The sequence below is a fragment of the Drosophila pseudoobscura genome, chromosome 2 (assembly GCF_009870125.1).
Source record: "Drosophila pseudoobscura strain MV-25-SWS-2005 chromosome 2, UCI_Dpse_MV25, whole genome shotgun sequence".
NCBI lineage: Eukaryota > Metazoa > Arthropoda > Insecta > Diptera > Drosophilidae > Drosophila > Drosophila pseudoobscura.
Genome location: NC_046679.1, coordinates 22,214,471 through 22,226,628, shown reverse-complemented (window position 1 = coordinate 22,226,628; position 12,158 = coordinate 22,214,471). Strand labels below are relative to the sequence as shown.

At 41.2% G+C, this 12,158-nt stretch overlaps 1 protein-coding gene across 1 annotated transcript in view; it reads left to right on the top strand.

The window, feature by feature from the left end:
- The window catches only part of LOC4802444 (ras-like protein family member 10B), a 43,557-nt gene extending 31,560 nt beyond the window's left edge, over positions 1-11,997 (top strand). Inside the window, 5 exon segments of the mRNA XM_033385862.1 lie at positions 2,777-2,899; positions 8,100-8,213; positions 8,333-8,446; positions 8,767-8,834; positions 8,972-11,997. Coding sequence (XP_033241753.1) covers positions 2,777-2,899; positions 8,100-8,213; positions 8,333-8,446; positions 8,767-8,834; positions 8,972-9,140 — 588 coding nt within the window. The 3' untranslated portion in view covers positions 9,141-11,997.
- Positions 11,998-12,158: the final 161 nt, after the last annotated feature.

Here is a 12,158-nt window from a genome sequence, read left to right as displayed (position 1 = left end):
TGTGAAGGAAATTGGTGGCGGGGGGTGGGCGAGTAGGTTTCCGGTAGGGAGAGCATGAACATGGCTGAAATCTTGATTGCTCTGTAAATGTAATGGCCGTGTAAAAGGAAATACATGTGAAATCAAATTGCCAAATACGTGCCTATACATATTCGACTTTTTAAAGAATCGTTTAAATAAAATTTATAAATGAATAAAATTAAAGAAATTTTTGTTTCGAGTAGTAAATTGCTTAATACCTGGCATATATATTAAGTCAAAAAGGACTGAGGTTTAATGTAAGATAAAAGATACAAGTTTGCAACGAATCAACAGTCGCATCGATATAAATGCATCTGTCTGGGGATTAAATATTAACTACTGTTTTCATATTTCAAAACTGTTTTTTTAGTGCAAATTCAATTTACTGCCCCACTCATTGCCCAGCTTGAACTCAGTTCAATGTCCGTTCCGTTCCGTTCCGTGCCTGAATCTGCCTCAAATTGGTTGAATAAATTGTCGAATAAACTGAAGCTAATTCCTGCAGATAAAGGAGCCAAATAAAATGCAATGCATCATAGCCATAAAGTATACGCTATGAATAACCATTTGTGTAAATTTCGAAAAGCTTCTTTCGGCTCAAGCCCGTTCGCTGCTTATTTATGTGGCAGATAATGTAGCGCACTTTATGGCGCAGCAAGAAGCATAAAGAGGCGCAAAGCCGGCCATGGGGCAGAGAGGGTGTAGCAGGGGAGCAGAGGAGCAGTATAGAGCAGGATGCCAAGAGAGCACGACCGAGATGGAGACGACCATCAATGTCATTTCTTATTCAATTACCAGTTCAATAAAAATAAAACTCAATGATATGCGGCGCTGGGACATAAAAGCGTGGCATCTACGCGAGGCGAGGCGATGCGATTCGATGCGATGTGACCCCTTTTCCCCATGCCATGCCCCTATGGGATCGTCTGTGTGTGCAGGATATAATTTAAAATGGCCGCTAAAAACACTCTACGCTTCGCTTTAAGGCTGTCCAGCCACTGGCCACTTCCGCTTCCGACGTTTGGGTGGCCGCCATCTTAGCGGATATCCTTTTTCTGTCTCGGGTAATTGAGTCGTCGTGTGCATAAATTGCATTTGATTTCATTGCAGCGAAAACAAGGGAAGCGCCGATTGACAGAAAAGAATTTGCATTTATATTAGCAGAACATGAGAACGAGGACCAGAGCGGGATTGTGGTGATGGGTGTCCTCAAAATGATTCTCACTTGACTTTATTATTAGCCAAGTTATCACGCATCCGCACTGGCACACACATACATCATGTGGGATAATCGTGAATTGGCAATCTCGACGATGGTTCCTTGGCTGGAGTAAATGACAGGGCATCACTTTAAAATGCAATCAGGCGTTAAATATCCTTTGAGCCTGTCACTCATTCAACTCATGCATTGATTCACTCACACACACACACACACATGCGCCCACAGAACACGCCCATACTACCCTTCTTTCATTATCGTTTTTCCTTTTCACTTACTTTTTTTTGTGGGAAATTTATTTTATGCCTTTCGCCGGCCTCTGCCTTATTTTCAGGGGATACTTTTCCCATTGACTGCGATTCGCTTTGGCATCTCTCTTTCTGCTCGGCTTTTAGGGGAAAATTAGATGGTCTCGAACCACACAGCCACGCACCAAACTGCTGAACTGCTGGCTTAGAGGTCTCTGCGCGGGTTAATGGGGTCATTTCGACCACGTTTCAGTGCAGATTTCGAAACAGTCCCGCGTGTTGGTTATGAGTTCCATTTCGCATTAGAGTTATGGCTCGTTACTGAAGCTTAAAACTGGCTCAAAAGCTAGTGATAAAGAGTCTAAAAATTTATTAACTAATGAAAAAGAAAATGGAAAATTATAGAGAGTGAATTTACAGGACCTTAGGTGGGGGCGATTGAATTAAAAGGGGATTTAGGTAAGATATATCCGTCTACAGATATCTTTCAATCTGATGATTGAGCAGTTAAGCACATGGAAAGATTTTTTGTTGAATTGAACCCCGGGTAGATTTTCACAAAAAGCTCATTATCCTCCATATAATTCAGATTTAAGGTGGAAAATCGTATCTGTTAAAACCATAATTCATTCAAATTAAGTAGAAAAACTGTAAATAATATCTATATGATTTCAGCATAGATTAGCTCCATCTGATCCCGCTCCCCGGCACGGCTCCAGCACTCTTCATTCTGTAGATTTACTGCTTTTTGCTGGCATTTTTATGTTTACATGACCACCGAGAGCATAAAATCCATAGCCCGCTTTTATGACCACACAATTTTAATAAGCTAAAAATGTGAATAAAATGTGTCCTGACCTCAGGCCTGCGCCTGCATATGGGTGAAAGAACCTCATGAGAACCTCATATAAAAGAACCTAACAGCAGAGCAGAGCAGAGCTGAACACATATTTAAAATGTTTGCCTAACACAGAGCACAAAACAAAACCAAAGGAAACAGAAACAGAAATAAACCAGCGGCCACCCGGCTTCATCTACTCGTGCTCGTGCCTCTCCTTCTATGACCAGAAAACTGCCATAGAAATCCCATAGAAGAACGAAAGAAACACATAAAAAGTATAGAAAAGCTCGCTCGGTTTGCTTTAGAGCAAGGTTTCTATGGGAATCGAGCGAGTTCGCGATGGAATTTTCATTTTTATATTTAATCTCGCTCAACGGCCCACGCGGCGTATGCGCAATATATTACAATCACAATAATATTCAATTTTGTGCGCTTCCATTTTTGCAGCAATTTTTCTACCATGACTTTCCCAAGACTCATCAGACGACAACACGTCGGAAGATATATAAAAACTGTTTGGTGTGCGACACCTGCATACGTGAGCTGATGGTACTGGACGTTCCACCCCAGGTGAGTACCCTAAATGCCTAGCACCAGCAACAGCACCTCCTCCTAGCCGCAGGACATCCTAACTTTCGCATAATTTAGTTATAACTTTCGCACTGTCAGCGCTAGGGAAAATATTTTATGAAAATGTGTACGATACAAACTATTTTTATGCAATTTTCCAGTGAATTTCATGGGAACCCAACATATTAGAAAATTCTCCTTTTTTACGCCGGCTGGGCAAAGTAATTTATTAAATAATTTAAATTGTCAGAGAGAGGGAGAGCGAGACGCTGAGAAAGCTGTTACAATCTGTTGCCAGAGGCCCGACTCGCATAAATGTATTCCGAACCCGAAGACACTTTAAGCCAGCTTTCTGTTGCGCCTGCTGTGCTATCGGTTCTGTCTAGACTCGAGAAATTTATATGGGTGCCTCGTACCTGCAGAATTTTCATTACAGTCCATTACGGTTCCCTTCCATTTTCGAATTCTCTCGTTTTTTTTTTTATAATCGAGCACAGCAGAGCAACAGTTTACCGCAGACAACAAGTAACCACAAAAACCGAATGGCAGGCAACTGAAGCTGCTTCTGATGTTGCCACAAGCGAACTCTCTTTGGGGGTTTTACGCTTTACGTTTTATTCATTTTTCTTCATTTTTTTCCAATGCCCTAAAGGCATACAGATGTTGCTGAAGGGTTTGTCGGACTTTGTTGCATAAATTCCAAAAGAATGCAATCAGATTTGGTTACGTAAAGAGAGCAGAAAGCAGCATTCGAATTCCATTTAGTAGATTGCTGGCAGCAAAAGATTCGATCTGAGTTTAAAATGTAATTTAAATTTGCGTTGTAACGTTAGTTTTGTACCAGGAAACATATTATAGATCAGTTGGCAGCACTTATCCGTTTAATCCGTTTACAATTGCAATCAAATTATATCAAGAATATCTCCTTAGTGGCTTCTAATAACTTTCTGCAAGTAAAACTTTCGTATAGAGTATTTCCAAGCCTCTCAAATTCTTTCCCATCTGTTCGGTGGCTTCTCCTGGTCGTCTGTGGGGAGATTCTTTTGCTTACTTAACATTATTAAAGTCTCCGTTCAGGCCCATAAAAAGTGGGTGCATATATAAATTTTTAATATGCCAACAGACAGTGCAGGAAAGTGGTTCTGGTGGGCAGTTTTTGTGGATATATGTATGTATCAATTTTTAACTACTCAAAAATGCCTGAACGTGTCTGCTGCCGTACGAGGTCCTTGACGTGATCCTGCCCCATTTCGTACTATTATTCGCATGGGGGAGCAATTATAGCCAGCCCATAAAGTTCGTCCTGTCGGTGGCCTTACTCTCTGTCTATCTTTTGAGGGCAGTTTGCTCTGCATAAACCTGAAAACTCAAGGCACTGGTGTGCACTAGTTCTGGCTTGGAGTGGACCCAAGGACTGCGCCACTGACATCGGCAATTAGAGAACAGTTTTCGGTCAAACCGCAAATCACAAACTGACACCGAAATTGTTGAAGGAGATTGTCCAGGGCCCGCCTGCGGCTTGGCCTGCATCTCCATTCAGTACAGTTCTCCTCCACTCTCGTGCCCGGCCCCAAATGTGTTTGTTTGCCACGTTTAACAATCATAAAATATTTATGGGAACACACTGGCGTTAGGGCAAGTTTTTCTCTCCGGTTTTTGCCTATGCAAAGTTGAGGGAAGCCAGCTTAAAAGTAGATGTTTCTAGGGTGTTCACATTTGGTTCGGCTTTATTGGTGAATGCTACAGAAAGTAAGAGCAAATAGTAGCTTATGTACTGCTTCCCAGATAGATTCTAGATTTTAGTAATTTTCTATATCCATAAAAGACCTCGAAAAGGATTACTTAAGAGCAAAGAGAGAAAAGAGAATGTTGTTGACACTTTCGTTGTCCTCCCATCAGAGCTTCTTTCGTGCATAGATCCCATGGTTTTGTTACCCAACTGTTCCCAGCTTGATGGTGTATCTTATATACCCTCCGATCTATGCCTGGGATAACAGCACAAAGCCCAGAACTGGGCCAAGTGGGTGTGCTGACAATGTAGCCCAGGCACAACAAAGGGAAAAGTCTCTGTATAGTCGCTATAAATATCCGAGCATTGCCAAATACATGGACACGGCCAGACCACACAGATATTACGAGTACATATACACCCAAAGGAATTTGCATTGAAATGGCAAACGATGCAAAAGAGTTGACAGGCAGCAAAAAGCAGTTGCCAGTCGGACAGCCGGACAGCCGGTAGTCGACCAGCCACAACCATTGTCATATTAACTACGTGCTACCGTTCCTCCCCTCTTGCTCCCCCTCCCCGCTCATGTAACCTCGTTTGATGGCACTGGCATGCCCCCCTCCTGCCCTGGCCACCTTGCCAATGCCTTTCAACTTATTCATGTCCATTTTGGCGTGAATTTGTTTTCGAGTACAGTTCTTTTTTTCATTATTTTACTTCGTTTTTTTGGTTTGGTATTCCTCCATTGTGTTGACCAAATGGCTCTGATGCTTGTCTAAGAGGCAGGCTAAAAGAGTCAGGCGAGGACTAAGGGTGGCTCCTGTTTATTGTGGTAAATTTTTCATCGTCAAGTGCACTGGCTGGCCGTCATAACTCAAAGTCCACCTTAATGGTTTCCACTTGTACAAGCAGCAAAGCAGCATTTATTTTCCAACAGATTTTCGCCCTGAAAGAGAGAACATCTGTTCTATGTATATATGTATACCTATGTATATGTCTTTGTCTGTAATTGTGTGAGTGAGTGAGTGGGTAGGCCATTTAGTTAGCCATTGTTTACTCTAAGTGGCCTCCGCAGCGAAAGTCCAGCAACTTGAAATGACAATTTATTGAGAGTCCTCTTCTCGATGGCCCCAGAGAATGGGAACAGGTCGGAACTGGGGACTCAATGACCTGGACTAACGATGCCTATAGGGGATGTATTCAGACGGAAAGTTTTTCTCTAAAATATTGCACAGTTCTGATAATGGATGGACAAATTCATATTTTAGCCGAGTTTTCTTTGAAGAACTTAAGCTATGGAGCATCCTAGACAAGAATTTTACTCAAATGGATGCTAAGCTATGAGAGGAAGCTATTCTTTCTAAATTCAGAAACTCTTACCGCTGTCTGGTCCTTATCTAAGGATAAAATAGTTCATAAATCACGGATGTGCACTAAAATAAATCAAAAGAATCGACTATCCAAGGTCATCGTCCAAGACTTTCTATATCTGCCGTCCAGACTTGGGGAATTTAAGTCATTCAGTCCCTTCGTGTACAAGTTGTTGGCGTGTCCTGTCGACTGCATTCAATGTTTGAGTACGCGTGTCGCCACTTGAGTTCCAAAGACCAATCCATGACGGCAACAGCCACAGTGCAGCAATTACAACGAAACAGACATTGAGTACATCCTGGGCTAACGAGCTGCTCGCATTTCAGGCCAACACATAGTCCAGACCAGCCCGTTAATTAACAAGGCTTCGGAGAGGAGCCAGGACAGAGCCAGGGAAAAGCACAAATTAAATGAAATTTAATCAAAAACGTAAATCTAGCTAAGTTACTGCCTCCTGACGGGAGTGGCGTCGACTGGCTGCCAGCCAGTGGAGAATGACACAATACACAAACAAACAGGGGGGGGTGGGGCCGAAGCCAAAGAACCCTAAGGGCCAGACGCCCAGGCGCCAAGGAATGCGGACTCTTGAGCTGCTGCGACCATCTGTGTCGCAGATAGGGTCAGGGGTTGCTGGAGCTTGCTTGACGGGAGAGGGGATTGTTTGTTTCTCCCCCAGTGTTCTGGTCCCTTCTTGGGCTATCTTTCCTTTTTAGAGTCTGTTGTCTAGTCGGCCTTTGACTTTTGTTTGCGCCTAAAATGCTGCGCCGTAAATTTAATTATAACGTTTACTTACTGTCTTGCTGTGGGCGTACAAACCAAAGACCCTGGCCCCTAGCCCCTAGCCCCTAGCCCCTAGCCCCTAGCCCCTAGCCCCGACTCTGCTTCTGTCGTTCATTCCCACTCCTATTCTTCATTCCGTCTCCTGCTCATTAGCACAGGGGCGGGGGAGGCAAACGCAGACCCCGTGGTGTGCTTCTGATTTGCCTTTTGGGTCCTGTTTACACCGAAAACTGCAGCTCTGCTTGGGGATTGATTTATGTCATCTAAAAAAAAGCAGGAAGCGGATGTGCCCGCCGTACAAGCACTAATGGAACCAGTAGTTCTTTTTTGTTGCCGAGAGAAACCACTGACAGACAGCACACACTCACATGGCCGTAAATGTTCTGTCATTTTACGAGAATTCTAGTGTAACTGCTACGTTTTATGGCTATTATGAGAGTCGCTCTGGCAAAGAAATAACCGCAGAAACAAGAGCTTCAGTTACATTTAATAAACGTGAAAGCTGTTAGTAATTAAGGGAATTTTCTGAAACAGAGATGAATAAATAAATGCCATTTCTGCTGCTGCCGCTGGAGCAACGAATACTAAAAAGATTTTCATCCAACCACAATAGGGGAAAAGTAAATGCTAAATAAATAAGAGTCCCCCCAGTGCCATTTATCCAGATGTTTTCCATAAAGCAAATCAATTTAAAAAGATATTATATCAAACAGATTTACTCTGTTTGGGATTATTCCACTTTTAGTTCAAGGATGACAGGTTATCTATTTGCACGGATTCTGTTTCGGATTATTCCATTCTCTCCCCCTCTCTCTATTGAATGTAATCCCAATTAAAATGCCATACAAATCCATATGCAAAAATAATTGTGTTTATCTAACGAGTTATCATGCTATAATGACATTTGAGGAATTGTTTTGATAAACCATAAATACTGATTCAACTCATATCATAAACACAATAAACACTTATATTTTTCCTGAAAAAAGAAACGATAAATATATTTCCGTATTTATGTCATCCTGCTGCCTGTTGTGTACCGCTATTAAATGACATAAAACTCTTTTCCGCTTTTCCATATTTGATTTTCATATGCGTGCCGAAATAATGCGAAACAAAAATACAACTCAACCGACCGTATTGACACATACTATACATCTGTGTGCCATACGATATTCTCTCTGGTACGGGTACGGAATTGTCTGTCGGTGCGTGCCGTGGGGTTCTGTGCGCTGTGCTCTGTGCTCTGTGCTGTCCTCGTCGAAAATATGCTGATGAAAAACAAACACTCGACCAATTGGCATGGCAATCCTTTGCCAGAAGCGATTTCCGGCTGATAACTTCGCCGAATGGAACAACGGACATCCGCTGGGGCTGCGAACGGTGCACGCATATGTGCTAGTCTATGACATGGGCAATTTGGAAACGTTTCAGGTGAGTGCCCCTGCCGCCCCTGCCGCCCCATCATCATCACCATCATCGATATGCCCAATGGCATGCCGATTTTACCTGCTTTAATTGATTGCCAATTTACGCGATTCATTCGATTGCAGTACTGCCGCTCGATGAGAGATCAAATCTTGGACAGTTTCAGTCATCGTGATTTTAGCATAATTGTGGTTGGCAATAAATATGACAATGTGACTGAGGCGCAGGCCAATTCGCAGGTGAGTACTCACTTAGTGGTTTTAAGAGTCAGGTAAATGAGTGCTAGGCTTTGGAAAGTGAAATTGAACAGTTCTGGAACATCAATAGAGTCATCTGATTTGGATGAGAATGCATACAGTTGTACACTAATGTTATACCAATGTTAAGAAACCCTTGCCTTAGTTCTTTAATAATAGAAAAGCCACTCTACTTCTTTTAAGAATTGCCAGAGAATGCCTATGCTATTGATTCACCATTCGTGCTATTAGTTTCCCACGGATTGCACTCAATATTGAATCTCTTCTCTTTCATCTCACACACACTCGTCATGGTATGGCAGGAGCTCAAGGATATTTCCACGCTGGTGCGCAAACATTGGCGCTGCGGCTATGTCGAGTGCTCGGCGCAGTGAGTAATCAATATCAGCCCACAGATACCCCCACAAATACCCAGATATTCCCACATAGCACTCGTATATCAATTGCTTCGGCACCGCGGGCTGCCAAGGAAGACTAACTGGTATTCTTTTCTGGCCCTTTTTATAGATACAACTACAAAATCGGCGACGTATTCCGTGAGCTAATGGGCTGCACCAGCAGTGGGAGCAACACGAGTGGCGGAGGCGGCGGTGGTGTCGCTGGAGGAGGCGGTGGCTTGGTTGGCACTGAGTTCTCACAATCAACTAGGAATAAAGGACGCTGTACAATACTTTAGCAAATGTTGCATAAGTTTTTTAAGCAAACGTTTTGATCTAGCGCGTAAATACGAGTGTCCCGGGTGGATACTTTCGCAGCTGTTTGGTTGCCGACGACATGGGGGCCAGATGGGGTGGCACGATGGCGTATACGCAATCTCCTTGAGGCCAACAGCAGCATCAACAGAAGAAACAACATTGTTGCCCCTTGGCAATGCCTGCAGATGCATATTTTAGCATACATTTTAGTGGCCACACTTTGCAGTTGTCCCCGTGTGTCGACTCCCCTTCTTTTCGTTTGCCCTCTCTTCTTTTGTTTGCCATTATTACAACATTTTGCTGGCTGCTTTTATCGCATCGCTTTTTTGTTTGCAAGAGCTCCGCTCATTTAAATGGCAATGCGAATGGGAATGGGAATTGGAAAGGCATGGCATGGCAATGGCTGTCGAACCCCAGATACATTTGGCCAGGAGCAAAAGGCCAGAACCCAGATCCCAAGCCAGAGCCAACCAACATCCTCTCATCCTCCTGCTGACAACTTTTTTGCATTCGCATTTGCATTTGCAATTCAATGCCCGTGAGCCAGGCAGGAGGAGCAGCTGACATGAATATGCAACAGAAAACAATAAGAGTATCCCCGAAGATGTACACGAATTGCAAAAGTTTGGATTTCATTTAATTATTATCGTTATTACCGGTATATTGTAGTTATTATTTTATTCGTCGTGGAATCGTAAATAGGCAATTAATCCCACCATAATTTACAATACATTTTATGTAACGAACGAATAACCTTGGTATGGAAACCAAACCGAAATCGTATAAGTAATATCTATATTTAAGCTATACATACACATACATACATACATACATATATGTACGATAAACATACTTTAACGTTGTGATCATTTCAAGAATTAGTTCTTAAGCAAATCCACAAACAAAGCGTCAGCGAATGTCAAGTCTCAAACAAAAAAAAACTGGACTACAAGAAGTACACACGTAACTTTAAGTCAAGTTGGGAAATAGAATAAATAGCCTTAAGTATTTGAGGTAGTATTACAATCATGCCATTACACTGCTCAATCGATTTATAGCCATAATTATCTGCTGCACCTCATTTCATTGCCTGTAGGGAAAGATGTTACAAGAACAAAATTATAGGTAGGCACTCACAAGTGTGAATGAAAGCTTAGGGCTCTTCTTGACTTGCTGAGAAGTGTTGGATAACGACTAAGCTAAGCACCGTGTAGAGAACCCTAAGCATGAAGCCTAAATGCAAACAATTATGTCATAGTAAACCGATACACACTAAACTAAGAATATAATTAAAACGCACAAAACACCAACGATTGTGTTATTATTTTTAGTGATAGCGGCATTAACCATGACATACACGAAAACCGTTCACCCTTAGGCTAGAATCGAAGGCTAGACATAAGGTTTAAGGTGCAACAGCAGGTGTTTTGTGTAGTATAGTCTAGCGGTCACATTTAGTTAGTTAGATAACGTATATCACTCTATCTGTTGGACACCGCCTGTGTAGCTGATTTAACTGAGAGTCTACTACGTAATGAATACAGACCATACCATACCGATCTCTTTCTTCACCTCAAACAGCAACAAACTCAAACAACTCAAAAGAAAAGCAATCAAGGCTGACTTTGTACATAGAGATTTCAACAAAATGAACTTTGCGAAAATGCTATGAACCGACTTTTACAGCAATATAAGTATTAATGGGGGAACTATTGTAGTTACGTACGTATATACATAATTCTAAACCTAACTGATATTCAAAGTAGATAACTGGGCGCACTGCCAAATTTGGTTCCACTCCCAGTTGAGTGTTCGGCTAAGAATATAGGAAAGAATTAAGATTACAAAAAACCGAAATGGAAAACAAATTTTTAGAACTTATTTGAAGGGTAAACAATGCAATGGCGATAATAAAACACACATTATATGATACAGAATTTGCAAAAAAGATATTGTTAATAAATATGAAATACAAATTCTATAAATGTGGCTTTGATAAAGGACATATATTGTTAACAAATCATAAATAAAAAAAATATAGCTCAGTTTGCTTACTTGTAACCCCCCGCTCCCTTTTAACGTACCAAAAACGTTTCATTCTTTGTTCAACAGCACTGAACTGATCCCAACTAGAGAAATGTGTTCACGGCCACTGTCACTTTCCAACACTGAAACATACATTACTTCCACAGCCTCCCCAACAAGTAAGCAAACGGCAAGCACTAACATCGACATATTTATATGATATATACCCATATACATATATACGAGTAAATCTAAATATAATTGTATGTATTTGGTTCGTGTTTTTGCCTTTGATTTTCAACATTTACAGATTCGTCAAAATGGCTGTTAATTTTTGGAAAATAAAATAAATGCTAAACGCTAAAACAGTTGAAAGGAAATTAAACAATAAATAAAATAAAACGCAACAATGGACAATTGTTGAATTTTTGTAAATTTAAGCAACAAACGCCTTGCCTCTGCAACCGAATGACGCAAGTGGAAATACATACATTAGTGTAGCAATATAATAATTAAAATCTAAAAATTTAAATAATGTATTGATAAATCAAATGCTTCAGCCGCTTGTTGTTTGTTCAGAGCCATCTAATTAACCTTAAGTGACAGCTGCAGCAGCAGCTAAATTTAGATGCCTATTATTAAAAATGACTAATATAAAAACGGATCTCTGTTAAATTTTTGTAAAACAATTGCAAAGAAGCGTAGAAAACAAATGTTAAATCGGACAGAAGCTCGTAAACCGCACCGAAACCTAAATGTTAAGCAATTTAATATATAACAACAATTAAAGCCGCAACCCGAATATTGTCTACAGAGTGGCATGAGAATATTCGACGACTAATCGTTAGTACTGTAGAGAAAGTTTTTGGAAAATGCGCAAAAGACGCAAATAAAACACAAAATAAAGTGATACAAAATATAAAAAAAAAACATTTAAAACCATTTTTTATTGCCCCAAACTCGCATGTACTATA